The 16,725-nt window shown below is 47.2% G+C and overlaps 1 protein-coding gene and 1 long non-coding RNA gene across 5 annotated transcripts; one reads left to right on the top strand and one right to left on the bottom strand.

Moving 5' to 3' along the window:
* Nucleotides 1–2,732: 2,732 nt before the first annotated feature.
* On the top strand, nucleotides 2,733–6,754 carry LOC123167542 (uncharacterized). The gene is made up of 3 exons (XR_006483961.1): nucleotides 2,733–2,875; nucleotides 2,997–6,063; nucleotides 6,182–6,754. It is a non-coding gene; the product is annotated as an uncharacterized lncRNA (long non-coding RNA).
* Nucleotides 6,755–6,880: 126 nt separating this feature from the next.
* LOC123167540 (disease resistance protein RPM1) lies at nucleotides 6,881–14,805 on the bottom strand. Of its 4 annotated transcripts, XM_044585377.1 has the most exons (6): nucleotides 14,597–14,805; nucleotides 14,218–14,500; nucleotides 11,084–11,176; nucleotides 10,885–10,993; nucleotides 7,495–10,360; nucleotides 6,881–7,367 (listed from the first exon to the last, which is right to left on the bottom strand). In XM_044585377.1, exon 5 carries the CDS (start codon nucleotides 10,278–10,280, stop codon nucleotides 7,527–7,529), a length of 2,754 nt encoding a protein of 917 aa, XP_044441312.1. In that variant the 5' UTR covers nucleotides 10,281–10,360; nucleotides 10,885–10,993; nucleotides 11,084–11,176; nucleotides 14,218–14,500; nucleotides 14,597–14,805; the 3' UTR covers nucleotides 6,881–7,367; nucleotides 7,495–7,526. The 4 variants fall into 4 exon arrangements, 3 of the variants coding, with proteins under 3 accessions (XP_044441312.1, XP_044441314.1, XP_044441313.1); XM_044585379.1 differs by lacking the exon at nucleotides 11,084–11,176; XM_044585378.1 differs by lacking the exons at nucleotides 10,885–10,993; nucleotides 11,084–11,176.
* Between the last annotated feature and the right edge of the window lie 1,920 nt (nucleotides 14,806–16,725).

The raw sequence follows: 16,725 nt of genomic DNA, 5'->3' as shown, positions 1-16,725 counted from the left end.
GAAGGCTAAGAGAAGTGACTAAGCATGATAATGTAGTTGTCCTAGTTGGTTACAGTGTGTGGAATTAAACTAAGGCCCCGTTCGTTTCACAGGATTTCTAGACATTTCAGAGGAATTGAGAATTCCAAAGGTTTTTTTTTCCTTAGCTGCGTTCGTTACCAAGGAATTTACTACAGTATAACAAAGGAAAGGATTGGTAACAATGTCAATTCCATAGGAATCAACACATCTACCGTGAGCTCTTTTTTTGGCAGATGCCCGAGGCAACACACTTGATAGGTTTAAATTATACTTTTGTGGGCTCAGGCATGACAGAAGAGTGGCTAGCATGGGAATAAACAATTCTCATAGCTCTGTTAGCGCGTCGTTAGACTAGTACGACCGCCGGCGGCCCTTTGTTACCCATCAGACGTTCCGAACGCACAACTACTATTCGTTTCCTCTACTTTCAATTCCTCCGTATTGTGTCTACAATGCTTCGCTATTCCTACACTTTCATACTTTCCTGTGTTTTGGAATCCTTTGAAGCGAACAGGGCCTAAGAGGTTGGGAGTTCAAATCCTATTGCAAGCAAGTATTTTTTGAAGGTTAAAAAAAGAGAAAAAAAATGGGCCAGCTCAAGACGGAGGGGGCTGTGCGCTGGTATGTGTGACGGCTGGCTGATCGGTTTGTGTACGTATACATACAGCTTGTATGCAAAGGTACCTATACATTATGGTCAAATGACAATACTGTTCTGATACGGTTTGAGGGGGGGTGGGGTTTATCGAAGCGCTTACTTAAAACAACACGCTGCACGCGGACACTGTTTTTTTTTATTTGCGGGAAAACCAGAGAGCTTTATTCATATGAAGGCATTTTTGGGACAATCAGCCAATAGGCTGGTCACCAAAAAGCCAGGAGTCTCCTCAAGCCAGCTATCGGTCACATTCAGAGTGCAAGCTCGCTTTGCACAAAGATGCGCCGGGACATTAGCTGACCTGATTACATGCTGAATATCAAAATAAATAAAATTATTACATAGCTCTCCTATCTCTAACAATAAAGGAGCCACAATTGATCGAGAATTGTGGCGAGTGTTCCAGAGCGTCACCATCTCCAAGCAATCAGTTTCCATGACCACATGTGAGAATCCTCGAAGTGAAGCAAAACGAACTCCATCTTGTAGTGATAAACCCTCCATAATCAAGGGATCAGAAAATACCCAAATATGGTTTGCACCATGCTCCTAGGAGCGCCGAAGAGGATCTGGCCACCCCTCCCGCACCGCCCCTGCCATCTGCCAAATTTAAGGCACCATCCATGGAGATCTTGACGAGTCCCTCATCCGGTGGTCTCCAACCGAAACCAGGCAAAGTCATCGCATCACGACGTGGAAGATGAAGGAGGGCAATCGCCTCCTTGGTAGCCCTGATCGTCGCCGTAGGATTCCTCCCCTCTTCGCCGTGCTTGATCCGATTCCGGGAATGCCAGATGGACCACATTATTGTTGTGATTTTTGCAACGGTCATCATCAGTAAACCGAGAGTCACATGTGATATCCCGCGCCCATGAGTCAGGATGAAGACGAGGCAATCTAAGGCCAAACCAAGCATAAGCTTCTTCCCAGAAGCATTTTGCATGTGAGCAGTGTATAAGTGCATGTTCCAGATTCTCGTCCATAGCCAAACAAACTTTGCATCGACGGATCTCTGCAATATGTCAGATAGTTAAGAGTGACCTCATCTGGGAGAATTCCACGAAAACCCTCCACCAGAACACTCTAACCTTCGGGATGACATTCAATTTTCATAGGGATTTCCACAACTGTGTATCTTCCTCTAAGGTTCCGGTAGCCGTCCCTTCCTCTAGAGCAGCTCGCTCTTTCTGAGTCACGAGAGCACGGTACGCCGACTTCATAGTGTAGTTCCTCGATCTTCCGAATGCCCATGCAAGAAAATCATCTCCTCCTCCTTGCCGAATAGGGATATTCAATATTGCTTCAGCATCAGGAGCAATGAAAGTATGTTGAACAAGATCTTGCCTCCACGATCAGTTAGATAGATCAATAAGCTCGGACACACGCTCAACAGTCGTATGTTGTGGCCGAAAAATAGGAGACATGGAAATTATACCTGGAATCCACTTGTCATTCCAAACCGAAATGGAGGAACCATCCCCAAGCGCGTGATCAGTCCAGAGCGTAGGGCCTCCCTTCCGGCCATGATGGCCCTCCAAGTGGCGGACGCTGTTGTTGGCGGCAACAATCAATCGATCCAAGGCGAACATACTTGCATACTAGTAGTACTACTAATCTGAGCAGTGATCATGTGGCCCCTCTGCACTCATCTAAACTCGGTCACTCTCTTGGTAGCTTTGGCGACGGCAAGATTCCAAGAAGCAAAGCACACAGGTGTCTCAGTAGGTGCAGTGCTCCATAAAAAAGGCACTGCAGAGAGCGCCACGCGGACCAGAAGCAACAGAGGCACGGCTGGCTGGCTGTGTGCGGCGTGCTGCAGACTGCAGAGAGAGAGCGGCCGAGATAGGCTCACGCGGACGGCGGCGCGCGTACGTTGGGGTTTCCACGGCAGGTGGCGGCCAAACGATGGGCGCATGGCAGGTGCCGCGGTGCGCCAACTGTTTTCGTCGTCGCCCGGTCTGAATCCCATGCCTCATGCACGCAAGCTTGCTTGCACACCTGCCCATCGATCACACGCCCCAAAAGGCTCCTGCCTCTCCCTCCAAGGCTCGCAACGCACGCACGCACGGGCAACCAGAGCACCTGCTCCCGCGCCAGTCATCGCCATTGCCGATTGCTGCTGCCAGCTGACGCCGGCGGCCGTCGAATCGACCAACCAAAGCCGGCCAGGCGCCGCGCCATCCTGATAGCCCAATGGTACGTCACCGCGTCAGGCCAGTGCGCACGCATCGTCTGTCTGTCTGTCTGTGCCTCGTCCGATGCATGGTGCTCATTGCGAGGGCGTGGGTTTACATGCAGTTCTTGGCATGTTTTGCAGTCTCTGCTACCGCTGTTCCTGAGGCCGGCGGCGCGGTTCCTGGGGCCGTTCGTGGCGGGCCGGCCGGCGGAGGCGGCGGCCACGGTGCTGCACCGCGCCGGCATGCTCCCGAGGAACCGGGCGCTGCGGCGGCTCGTCAGGGACGACCTGCTCGACGCCGGCGGCCACGACTGCATCGCGCGTCTCGTCGTCAGCGTGGTGAGCTGCCTCTGCTAGATCGCCGACCCGGCGGTGCTCCGCTCTCCACCCCCGGTTCGTAGATTATCAGTAATAACTTTTCCTGTTGTTAAAAACAAAATTGGGCAGAACCTCCCCCGTAAACATGAAGAAGAAAAAAAATCCACATCTCGGACTTAAATTATTTCAAAATTTAATTCAAAAGATTGGGCAGAACCTCCCCAGTAATTTGACGCCACACAATTCACATATACACATTTCAACACACAATATTTAAATTTGCCAATGGCATGAGACATAAATATTGAAGTTCACATCCAAGTATATATATGACTTGCAACCTATCCAGGTTCACATATATGAGTCCAAGTCCGACCATACATCATATGAGCAACACAAAAGTGACTCTCATCATATCCAGGCAACAGGTTCACATACATAGTCTAAGTCCATACATGCATGCCACGAGTAGCACAAAAGTGACTTTAGAATCACGTACATGAGTGCAAGTCCACGCAACGTAACATGAGCAGCACCAAGAACATGTGTTATCCGTATTTCCAATTCCAGCGTTAGAATATTTTGGCGTTTGGGAACTTGGAGTTCTCCAGCTGCACAGAACAACGGGCGGGACTAAAAATGACATGGCCACGTGAGAGACTACAACCAAATATAGGCATTGCAAATAGCAATAAGAATAAAATCATATAAGTAATTAACTTTGAAGAATAAATAGAATAATAAGAGGTCTAGTGTTAGGAATTAAGAAGCAACCGATGCAACGAACAGGGGATGATTAATAATGGGATCTGTTAAATCACCGTTATGATTTGATTCTGGACAATGCATCGGTTAGTGAGCGCACACAAAATGAATCTAGCCATGCATCACATTCAAAACCTTGCTATGTTATACCGTCGTATAAACAGTAAGCCGTGACGATGACAAATGACAAGGACATGCATCTTATTTTCCAAAACAAGGACATATATCTTCAATATTGAATTATTGATACTTTCCTATGTTATACCGTAGTACAAGGAGATTAAAAGATGCACATATTATGGATGGGGTATCCCCTGGCCGGAGTCTCCAACCATGCCGGTGGCCGAGCCCCCAGCCACTGCCGCGCCCGAGCCCGCTGCAGCCGAGCCACCGCCACCTGCAGAAGTTGTGCCATCACCACCCTCAGCCGCGCACTCACCCCCCCCCCCCCCCCCCCCCCCGGCCCAAGCCCACCGCAGCTCCACCATCACTATCGGTCACCAACGCTGGATCCACAGCCGCGCCTTGGCCGTCTTCCGCGGCCGTCTCCATCCACTGCACCGCCTCCATCCATATCCCTAAGCCGCCGCCGCCGCTAGGGCTGGGGAGAAAGGGGATGAGAAGAGAGCGTCGGGTCGGGACTCGGTAGAGAAGAGAGGCCTTTGTTTTTCTTTTTTCTCAAGTTTAATTGTTTATTATGAACACGGGCAATTTCGTCCAACTGCAAAGAACTGACATTGGTTAATGCAGATTTTAACGGTGTCTCCTAACAGAACTGGCGGAAGTGTTGGGGAGAATTATTTTTTTATTTTTTTGCAGTGTTAAATAGGGAACAAACATTCAAAACAGTGTTATATAAGGAGTTTTCTCGTCAAAATAAGGCCACCCACCACGCAATCAATAGTCTCAATTGAACGAGAGCGCTTCCCCCTAGGGAGCTTAGTGATATAGTAGGAGACTAGTACAAAACACGCTGCACGCAAACACACGCCGTACTTTGCTTGTTGGGGGTAACAATCAGTCTGACCAAGCCGAGCAAGCGTACCGCTAATCTAAGGCCTTCTTTGGATTGGAGGATTTTCACAGGTTTTTCATGGGATACCAATCCTCAGGATTGTTTCCTATGGAACACATTTGGATCAAAGGATTGGGCCATTAAAATTCCTCAGGATTGGGTCTCCAAGGTGCTGATTCCAAAGGAATTTACACATGAGGTCCGACCTCTGGAAAAAATCCATAAGATTGGCTATGTCATGGCAATCAAATCCTTCATTTTTTTCTATTCCTTTATTTTGCAAATCCTGTGATCCAAAGAAGCCCTGAGAGTGTCCCCTCTTTGCTCACCTCATCTCTCTTGATAGCTTTGTTTTGATGATGCCAACAGGTGAACACGTACGCACGTAACCATCGTACCATCAAAAAGGCACTGCTGAGTGACACGCGGACCAGAAGCTGCAGAGTCGGCGCCCGGCCGCGATCGCGTCCATGCTCCCTCTCAGGCGCGTGCGCTTGCTTGCACACCTGCCCATCGATCACACGTCCCAAAGAGGCTCCTGGCTCCCTCTCAAGCGCACCTCCAACACTGCCTGACATTGCCATTGCCATTGCCGATTGCTACTGCCAGTTGACAACGGGATCCCATACCTCATGCACGCACGCACGCATGTTAGAATAGTAATCCAAAATATATTTGTGTGATAGAATTCGCCAGCACGTGTGCTAGTAGTATTTCGTGTCCTATCAGAGTCCTGCACGAACTATGCATGCCTGCAACGTACTAGTAGTAGTTGTGTACGAGTCAGCTTAGGTTTGCCTAGCAATCAAGGTCGGCGGGTGATTAGATTTAGGAAGTACTAGTGTCCGAGTCTAGTACGAGTCCATATCAGCGGCAGTCAAGTCTAGCCGGATCGTGTGTATATATATGTGTGCACGAGGCTGCGTGAGTTCTGTACTTTTGTATCACGGCGAGAAAAGAAGAAAAGAAATAAAGAGAAAATAAAGGCACGACAAGGGCCCTTGGCTATTTGCCATTGCCGGTTGCCACCGCCAGTCGACACCGGCGGCTTTCAATCACGGCGAGCAGTCCAGCCGGCCAGTCGTCGCGCCTCCTGATCACAGTTCAATGGTACGTGTCAGGCTTGTGGCCTGTTAGACGCATGCGTGCTAAATTGCTAGTAATTCAGTGGCATAAAATTCTTGGCATGTGTGTTGGACTCACGCCGTGTGCGCTGCAATTAATGCAGTCTCTGCTACCGCTGTTCCTGAGGCCGGCGGCGCGGTTCCTGGGGCCGTTCCTGGCGGGCCGGCCGGCGGAGGCGGCGGCCACGCTGCTGCACCGCGCCGGCGTGCTCCCGAGGGACAGGGCTCTGGAGCGGCTCGTCAGGGACGACGACGGCGGCGCCGAGGACTGCATCGCGCGTCTCGTCATCAGCGTGGTGAGCTGCCTCTGCTAGATGGCCAGTTGATACACTGTGGTTTGGGGATTGAAGTTCTCCACTACTACTACAGGTTTAGCATGAAGCAAGCTTCTTGCAGATTAATGCAACTTCATTCATTGGTTAACAGTGACCAACGACTTTTTTTTTACCTGTTCGATAATTTGAAGAGCAGCGCATCCCGTCTGAACTAGAGACTGAGGCAACTTGTACAAATAGCAAACGCGTAAAATTATTCATGGCCCTTCGTTTCCAACTCAGCACTCCAAAATATATTGTCATGATCCATAATTTATAGAGAAAACAAGTAACCAATAAAAGCTCATATTTCCAAATTAAGAGAGATAAGACAGAAGGCTAGTTAGAAAACAGACACATATTCCGCAAAAAATAAAATAAAAAAATAAAACAGGTACATGTGCTGATACCACTTCAAGGATCCACCCATTAGCAGCAAGTTACAGCAACAATAACTAATTAAAGCCAGTAACCATATGGCAGTGAAAATGAATGTCTCAGCGTTATGAATCACTAAACAAATTGTGCCGGGCTCTCCTTGAGCCTTCTGTCTACAACCAAATTGTATTATTTTACAGATACGGCTGGAATTAATAGGCGATATCTTATCAAATGGAAGTATGAAAAAGAATCATGTACTGCAAAAATTAGTTCGAATATGAAAACACAACTCACTCGCGGTCTTACAGCAAGTGTCGTGTTACTTAAAAGCCAAGGCACAGCCCAAATCGATATTATCACACCTCGCAAGCAATCACGAACAGTAGTAAACACAGGCACAGTAGTAGCAAAACAGTGTGCCCATCAGGCAGTTGTATCAGTAGTACGTCTTGAAAAGGCAGAGGAAACCCAGACGGTGTGCACATCAGGTGTAACATGAATGTACAGAGACACTGGATATACTCATCTTGAGATTCATTGACGCCTTATCAGCATGCGGCCCAAATTATAAAGCATCTTCCTTCAGGCGGGTGACCTGCATGAGACCAGCATCACATGAACCTTTTTTTTTATGGAAGCATGATATGAGCATCCTAAGTTAGTGAGATTAGAGGGAGGAACAAGTACTGGCACTAGTTGATAGGTGAGTGGCTACAACTTACGCATGTACACATTTCCCGACCAGTGCGGCAGGTCAAAGCCGGAGAGTGTGATGCCACAGCTTCCCTCGAATCGCGGAGCATTCGCGCAGCAACGTCAAGAAGTCACCGGTGATTTCGTGGAAGACCAGATACTGAAGGGACACGAGGAACTCAATGCCAGGTGGGACCTCCGTCATGCTGTTGAGGTTGACTAGGGATAATCTTTCCAGGCCCGCCATGGCACCTTGCTGTATCTCTAGCTGGTTCAGATTAGGCAGGTCTCTTAGAAAGAGAATCTTTAGCTTGGGAAACCACCCCGTGAGAAATGTCAGCTGCTCTCCGTTGTACGCTCTGGTGAAGTGTAGAAGTGTCAAGTTCGACAACAAAGAAAGCGATGGCAGTGGGTCTTTTCTCAGTTGTGACCAAGACAGAGCCAATGCACACAAGTTTTGTCCTCCATCAGATTGGAAGAGAGGAGACTCATCCAACGACCCTTGCTCTAATCGTCCTCTCAACGATAGGGTTTGCAGATTTGGCGGGAGGACGTTCAACAAGAGAACCTCGTTCTCATCACTTGCATTCACAGATAGCTTGGACAAATACTGCATCTGAACTAGAGACTCACGGATGCGTCCACAGTAGATTCCCTTTACATTTGATAACCTCAAGCTTCTCAGTTGCCTCAGCTCCCCCAAATGTCTAACTGACTCGCCCTGCACTTCCAATGTTCGTAGGGTTTGCAGGTTTGTTAGATTCCCAAGACCAATGGGGATAGTCATACCACTGTGAGAATGAATATCCCTCCAATCTAGATAATTCATTTTCTCAGCAAATAAGTGCCTAAGCTTCTTCGGTTTGACAACCCCACTAGGCAAATAACGTATATCTGATCTATAAAGGTCCAGTGTCAACAAATTTGAAAGCTTTTCAATAGACCTCGGGAGCATCTTCACTTTTGAATTACGCAAACCTAAATGGCGGAGACTAAAAAGATCTCCAATAGCATCTGGAATCTTCTCAATGGGTAAGCCACTTAATTCTAGCACTGTCATATATCTTGACTTCTTACATAACAGAGGTAGTAGAGTGAATGATGGCATGTTATCATCCACTACAATGACGGTTCGAAGTTGGTGTATACCAGAAAACGAGTGCTGAATATCCTTCTTTAGCTTATGCATTACCAATCGACGCCCATCCATCTCAAGAGAACCCACACATTTATCCTCATATGTAACACCAAAACAATCCTTTTGACACAAATCAACGGCCAATTCTCGTAAGATATCATGCATTCTCAATTCCTTGGTCCTACCAAATGAGTTCCTTTTAACAAGTTGTAGCATGTTTCTATCAATTAACTCCTTCAGATAGCCTTCTGCCACTTCTTCTAATGTGCTTTCACCCCTCTCCTCAATGAATCCCTCTGCTATCCATAACCGTACAAGTTGTTTCCTTTTGAAAAGATAGTCTTCTGGAAATAAACTGCAATATAGGAAACAACTTTTCAAGTGTGCTGGAAGGTAGATGAAGCTCAGATGCAAAACATTCCTTATGTGATCAAGCCTCAAGTTATTAATTAGCTCCCAACTCAGTTGGTAATTTATTCTTCTCCATTCTTCCACAGTTTTCTCACGCACACGCAAGAGGTTACCAATTGACACAATAATGAGAGGCAAGCCTTTGCACTTGCTAACTATTTCGTGGGACAAAGACTTCAACTCCGCAGGACATTCATGATTTTTATCTGTTGGAAAGGCTTTCTTATGAAAGAGATCACATGCCTTGTCTTCTGGTAAAGCTTCTAGCTTTAAGATATGTCCTGGAGAGGCAAGTGCAGCAACATCACCTTCCCTTGTTGTAATTATCAATCTGCTGCCCTTGTCATTATGAATAAGCACTCTAGACAAGTCATCAAATGCTTGTGGAGTCCAAACATCATCCAGTATGATCAAATACTTATGTTGCTCCAGAAATCTTTTTAGTGTCTCTTCAAGGCATGTGATGTCCATCGCCGCGGTATTAGACAGAACACTGACGTTATCTTTGAAAAGTTCCTTGAATGTATTCCTCAGGACATCTTCTCTAGAATAAGTTTGAGAAATGGAGACCCACGCGTGGCACTGGAATTGCTCTCTCTCCTTCCTATAGACATTTGCAGCTAAAGTTGTTTTACCAAGTCCTCCCATTCCAAGCAGTGCGATCACGGAGCACTCCAAATCAGCACCTGCCAACCACTGCTCAAGTATCTCTCTGTTTTTATCCACCCCCACTAAATCTTCTTCATCAAGGGAACGTGAAATGTTTGCTAGATCTTGGGACCTCTTGACAATGTAATTCGAGCTGCTAGTATCCCCGTTCTGTATCATGGGGACCCAACGATTTTTTATCTCTGACAGGTGTGCAAGGTCTTTCTCTATTTCCTTCGCCTTGAAAGCTATCTGGTTCAAATAAAGCAGAGATCCTGGTTTTCTGAACCCTTGCTTCAGGTAAAAGCAATACCCTATATCATGTTCCTGATCAATTAGATACAAGTACTCATCCACTATGTCTTCCATCACATGTGCTACCTTCCGTACTTCCTCCAACCAGCCCTCATATACTTGATTGTTGCTGTTTCGAATGTCCATTTGACAAACAACATCATGTATGACGCGAAGCTCCCTTGCAACACGACCCATGCTGCCCTGTAGATCTACTTTTTGCTTCCCATACTTCGCAAACTGCATGCTCACCTGGTCTGCCGCTCCATTTGCCAAGGCATTTCCGATCTTTTTAATGGCTAGAAGAATCACAATCTCCGCCATTATTTTCTAAGAATTACTAATATCTGTCTGTTGGGTGGTGGCCTAGTTGTATATTTTCCTCAGTATCATTAGAATGGCCACTGCAAATTGAGGTGATGTATTAATTAAACCATCAGCGCGTTCTGCTAGTACCACACATTAAACCAGAATAGAAAAGTGTAATAAGCAAAAAAAAATCAAGGTAATTCTCCTAAACTCATATTTGATACTGTTAATCTTTGTAACTCTAACCCACAGAATCAAACAAAAAGGTACTTAAAACAGACAGATCCATGAGAATTTTAGAAAGCTTGGGACTCTTATATCAAGTGTGGCAAACTTAATGTTATCAGCTGACAAGAACAAGTTTCAGGATTAAAAATCATGTTGCAATCCATTCAGGCTAATGCCAACTCAGACACCTGGCGCTATCCTTGGAAATCACCTGGATATTGTACTAGTAAAGTTTACAGAATTATTGTTGGGTACCAAGAGATCCCTGCTCAATTCAACTGGCTTTGAAAATCATGATGTCAACTGAGGCATAAGGTGTTCTTCTGGCTTTGGGTAATGAACATGCTTACCAATAGAGAAATGCTACAAAGGAAGCACATTTTTATCCTACCTTATGGCTGTGTCATGTGTGATCAGAATGCACTTGAATCTGAGGAACATCAATTATCTAATTGCCAGTTTGCTAAAGCTGCTGGAATTGCTTATGCCCAGGAGTCACTCTACAAAGATAAAAAATAAAGTTTAGTTCTCCTAACTCCTAAGAAGGCTTTGGGAGTTCCTTTCTTTATGGAGTTCATTAGTGCAATTACTTGGGAGCATGAGGATGTCGAAATAGCTTCATCTTCAATAAAATTTCACCTAATCAATACAGGTGGTGACAAACTTTCAAGGAGGGGATACACCTGATTTTCACATAACGGAAAAAAAATCTTAATATGGCATGTACACCTTGTTAGATAATAACGAGAAATAAACGAGACAGAGAGACACGGATTTTTACGTGGAAACCCTTGCGGGAGAAAACCACGGAACGCACGGCGGCGTATCACTATAATTTGGAGGAGTATTACATTACATGAGAGGACAAACCCTCTACGTGCTAATCTGGTGGAGATCTCTCTCTCTTCTATTCTATGACTAGCTGGTACTATATAAAGGGGCAAACAACTCTCTTTCTTGGTGGACACGAAACAGAGTTGTAGTCATGCTACGTCTAGTACGGTTGGCATGCCGTAGTCCGGTAGGACTCCATCTGTAGTACAACACTTGTATGGGATTCGGAACACAATAAAGTAACACTCCACCTTGAGACGAAATCCCTTACAATAATCATAGATAGCATCAACTCCTCAATTAAAGTCATCACAAGTAAACCTTGTGCCTGGAAACGTCCATAGGACTAATAAACTTCTCATGAAGTCATATTGAGCAAATCAGTCAGTAGGTCGTCCAGAAAACAGCACAACTATCAACAAAGCAGACTAACAAAACTTGGTCTCCCAATAAAAGTCTGAGTCTGTGCCACTGACCTCAAAAACTGAAACTGCTCAATCATCAAATGACATAAGTCATCATATCTCCTGTGGTGCCTGAACGAGCGCATAGCTCATAGTGCAACATCTTGGTGCACATCGCATTGTGAAGAACTCATCTCATGGAATCTGAACGTGCTTCAAAACAGAAAGCACAAACCTCGGCAAACAATACTCATGCAAGAGCATATGGTACGGACGGCATCGCGTGCACCCCAAAAAAACTGCGACTTGTAGTGGTTAATGAAAAATCCATGACATGGTCATAAACTGTTCTTGTAGAACAACTATCGGATGAAGGAACCATCTTAACATGCAACGGAGTTTCAACTCTGCAATAGACCCCTCTTGAAAGACCAATGACAACTGAATTGCACTTGAAACTTAACAGCGCTAAATGTTGTAGTATCTAGCAGCAAAAAAATCAATCTCCTTCTTGCACCTCAACTGATTCTCATCACGAACATGAATATCAAAATAAAACCTTCACATGCATAACAGCAAAAAGCTATGGAGAGAATAGTGTATATGCTGGCTACCAACAGGCTTAATAATTACCTCCTCCATACCCCTTTTTTAGATAATCCTACGTCGCGCCCGCCCCCGCCGTCCTCATCCCGAAGGAGGTGTCCAGAGTGCTGCGGGACCTAACCCAGGCGGTCCAGGAGATCCGCCTGTTCTTGGCCGGGTCCTATGGGCCGCACCCTGCTGCGCCGCTCATCGCCGCCACCGCGCCGCTGTGGCAGCCGCTGCACCAAGCGGCCTCCGCAGCGCTCGCCGGGCGGCTGCAGCTGCCATCCATCGCCCCGCCCTGGCTGCAGTGGCAGCCGCCGCTCCTGGCGGCCTCCGCCGCGCCCGGCGCTCCGCCGCAGCAGCCGCTGCCCCAGGGCATCCCCGCCGCGCTCGCCGGGCCGCTGCAGCTGCCATCCACCGCCACCACCGCCCCGCCCTGGCTACAGTGGCAGCCACCGCTCCCGGCGGCCTCTGCCGCGCCTGGCGCTTCGCTGCAGCAGCCACCGCCGGTCAGCTCCGGCCCTGCATCGACCGCGCCGGCGGGAGTCCCGATCCACCAAATCAAGTTCCCGCCGTCGCCATTACCGCTTCCCTAGGGCGTCCCCATCCAGCAGATCAAGTTCCCTTAGTCGCCGTCACCGCTTCTGGCTTGGATCACTACCCGCCATGTGTCGGCGGCGGGGAGGCTGCAGGCTGCTGCACGCGGCCTCCTAGCGTGTCGGCGTGTGCGGGAGATGTGTGGTCTGCAGTTGCCGCTCCTCCCAGCTGCATTTCGCTCGGCAAAGGACCTCAATCTCGCCCGCTGCATCGGGGATCTTGGGCATGCTGTATTCCCCGCGGGCAGCGACCTCATGGAATGGCCGAGAGCGGACCAAATGGATATATAATCCAAGCCGAGAGTGGAGTTACGTGAACAGCCGTCTGATGGAAAACAACTTTCACGTTCGGTTCAGAGAGCACTTTTTTCGTTGAGAATAAGTCCTTCCCTTTTGTGTGAATTCCCCAGCGGCGAATTAACAACTTGTGGGGCCCTATCTATTCAATCTCTCGAGCCCCAAGAAAACCCCCCTCTCCCTCGGACTCAATCTCTCTTTTGACTCTATATATGTGGGCACCTGATATCTATGAGGGTTCACCCACCCCGGTGACAGCATTCCTTTCTATTACGCCTAAAATCTCTATTTCTGCAAATATGTCAAAGTCTGTGACATCGGCAGTTGGGGGGGGGGGGGCGCACCCCTCCTCGTCATTCTCCATTGCAAGCCCTCCACTCTTCCCTGTGCGGTGCAGACCAACAGCCATACACATGCACTCTTTTTGTCCAGGTGGTGTCCATGGAATCCAGGTGGTTGTACACGTGCACGTCCGACATGCGGATGGTGTCCACTTTTTGTTAAGGGGTCAAAAATAAATCGTCCCAGTCCATTTCAGGTTGAGCGTAATAAAACAAGACGAGATGTAAAAGGCTTGTTTTTAGGTGTTAGGTTTGTGTTGCATCGAGTCATGGTTATAAGTTGGTTAGGCTGCAGCTCGAGGACAAGCTGCATGTCTAGGTGGGGTGTAGTGTTAGAGTACGTAATGGGCCTAATGGCCTGGGCTGGCGGTATAGCCCGTTAGTCTTAGGGTTAATTAGAGATAAGGGTCGCTTGCTTAGGGGTCAAGTAAGCCTTGCTTGGGAGTCAAGTAAACCTCTCTATATAAAGAGAGGAGATGCATCAATCTAAGGAAGCAAGAATTAAGAAGGAAATCCCTCCCCTCTTGCCCGGCCGTGGGCAGAAAGGCCCCCGGCCAGCCCTCTCGCGCCCTGCTTCTAGCAGCGCCGTAACAGCTACAGATTAATTCCAGATTATTTTTGAATCAAGGGAAACAATGGATAGCAACTAAAACCGGACCATTACCTGTCGTCACAAATCAAGAAGCCGGCATCTGATCGATCTTGGTGACCTCCTTGTGCGTTCCTGAAGCTGACACCATCACAACAGTCTCATGGAGTCTTGAAATTCTGAGCCTTATGGCTTGGCTGGTCTTGTTGTCATTGAAACGTACTCGTGGAGATCCTAAACTTTCATGAACTCATGGGTTATGGGTATGACTGAGTGTGCTAGCCTGCTGTTGATGACAAACAGCTGGATTTGATCTTCAACTTGTGGTATCCGCCAAAACCAGAGAACAACCACCCACCTGGCTCGTAATAGTGAGAATTGCTTATTTTTGCATCGACCTATTTATGAGAATTACAAGAGAACTAGGAACGAAACCAAATTAAGGGCAACACACCTGGCTTAAAATCGATGTAGATCCGGCCAGGTATGGACCTGCAGCGACCTTCTTGTGCACTTCAGAATCTGAAATCCTCAAAAAGCTGTCATGACTGAGTGGGGAATGCTAGTCTTCTTGTTGAAGCCATCAAGAACCAGCCAAAGAGCCTGCAAGTCAAGTCAATGCTATTATTATTGTGCTTGCGATTGAAGCTCAATTATTTCCCATCAAGCTGCATTGTCTGAAAGCACCGTGCCTGTGTGCACATCTGATCACTTTCAGTGTTCATGGGCCCCACACGCAATCACTTCGATATTTTTCTTGTGGTCTCTGTGCAGCCCTGCTTCAGTATTCTGCTTGGAGCGGAGCCATATGCTGTTCAACGTTTCCTATGGGGCACTGCGTTATCAACTGGAGTAGTATAGATATGGGGTTGTGGTATAAAAATAGAAAAGAAAATCAATCTGGGCCATTAGATCAACCAATGACAGTATAGATTCTAGTGGAGGCATCTCAAACCACTTAATGTACATTTGATGAAACCTCCCTAGTATTTGTTAGATATAAAAATTGACTTTTGCAATAAGCACCTCGACTTTCTCACATTCAATAGTTTGTCGTTGGTAATGCGTGCCTGAATTCCATCTCTTCCTTTGATTAAACCAACACATCACCTTAATCTCATCTGAACTAACATGAGAAAAAAATAAAGTACACTAGCATATTTTTATCACATTGTTCACAATTTATATCATAAAAAATACTTATATTTTTATTTTGCGGCTATGAGAGAGCAAGTATCTCTACCTGAGGCACCATACAAATAGCCCTAAAATCATAACTCCTACTCCTTACAAAGACTGGAAAATCAGGAGCTTCACACAACTCGGAAACCTGATTTGTTATAGATAATGATGAACGTGCCAAACTTGAATTGTAAACTGAGACCATGATGGAGCACTTCTTAAGCGTGAACAGAAACACCGGTTACAACGAAAATGCATCAGTACATTTTTACACACAAAGGTGTGTTTATTTTCGCACACAGAGCTTTCTTCACTTCGCCGCCCTCAATAAGTCAAAGTGCTAGTGAAATGTGTTGGATAACACCCCCCCCCCCTCAAACTCATGGTGGATCAACAACACTGAGTTTGGAGAGAAAAAAGGCATGCTGCGCTCGAGTCTGTGCATTCGTGAAGAAGTCAGCCAATTGTAACTCAGAGGGCACATAGCGAAGGGCGAGAGTCTGATCCTGCACAGCAGCACGCACAAAGTGGGCATCCACGCCGATGTGCTTGGTGAGCTCATGCTTCACCGGGTCACGCGCAATACTGATAGCACCGGTACTGTCAGACAGTAGGGGAGTCGAGGTAGTAGCAGACACACCAAAATCCTGAAGTAACCACCGTAACCAGATCAGCTCAGCCGTCAACATAGCCATGGCTCGCAACTCAGCCTCTGTACTCGAGCGAGAAACTGCAGTCTGTTTCTTTGTCTTCCAGGCAATAAGAGAGCCACCAAGAAAGACACAGTAAGCAGACAGCGAGCGGTGATCAGAGGGATCACTAGCCCAGGTAGCATCAGAGTAGGCCTGGAGCTCAAGAGAGCTGGAGCGGGGAAAGAAAAGGCGCTGAGAGATCGTGCCACGAAGATATCGTAGAACACGGAGGAGGTGACTATAGTGGACAGAGGTGGGGGCTGAAACGAACTGAATCAGGATGTGGACAGGATAGGAGATATCAGGACGCGTAACAGCAAGATAGACAAGGCTGCCAACGAGGTGACGATAGCGAGTGGGATTAGGAAGAGGGTCACCATCAGAGGCACGAAGCTGAACGTTGAGCTCCATAGGAGTCACAACGGTGCGCTCATCACCGAGAGCAGCGCGAGCAAGAAGATCCTGAATATATTTTTCTTGGGAGATGTAGAAGCCATCAGAGGTCGAGGAGATCTCAATCCCAAGAAAATAGCGAAGAGGACCAAGATCAGTCATGAGGAACTGGTCTCGAAGGCGAGCCTTAACAAAGGCAATGTACTCAGAGTCGTCACCAGTGATGATCATGTCATCAACATAGAGAAGGAGAAGAGTCCGACCACGAGGAGACGTGTGGACAAACAACGCGGGATCATGATCACTGGGCAAGAAA

The sequence above is a fragment of the Triticum aestivum genome, chromosome 7D, assembly GCF_018294505.1.
Source record: "Triticum aestivum cultivar Chinese Spring chromosome 7D, IWGSC CS RefSeq v2.1, whole genome shotgun sequence".
Lineage (NCBI taxonomy): Eukaryota > Viridiplantae > Streptophyta > Magnoliopsida > Poales > Poaceae > Triticum > Triticum aestivum.
This window is presented reverse-complemented; position numbering and strand designations above follow the sequence as displayed.

Bases quoted from the DNA above. Each gene is read 5' to 3' on its own strand.
- LOC123167540 (XM_044585377.1), bottom strand. From the start codon at position 10,280: ATGGCGGAGATTGTGATTCTTCTAGCCATTAAAAAGATCGGAAATGCC.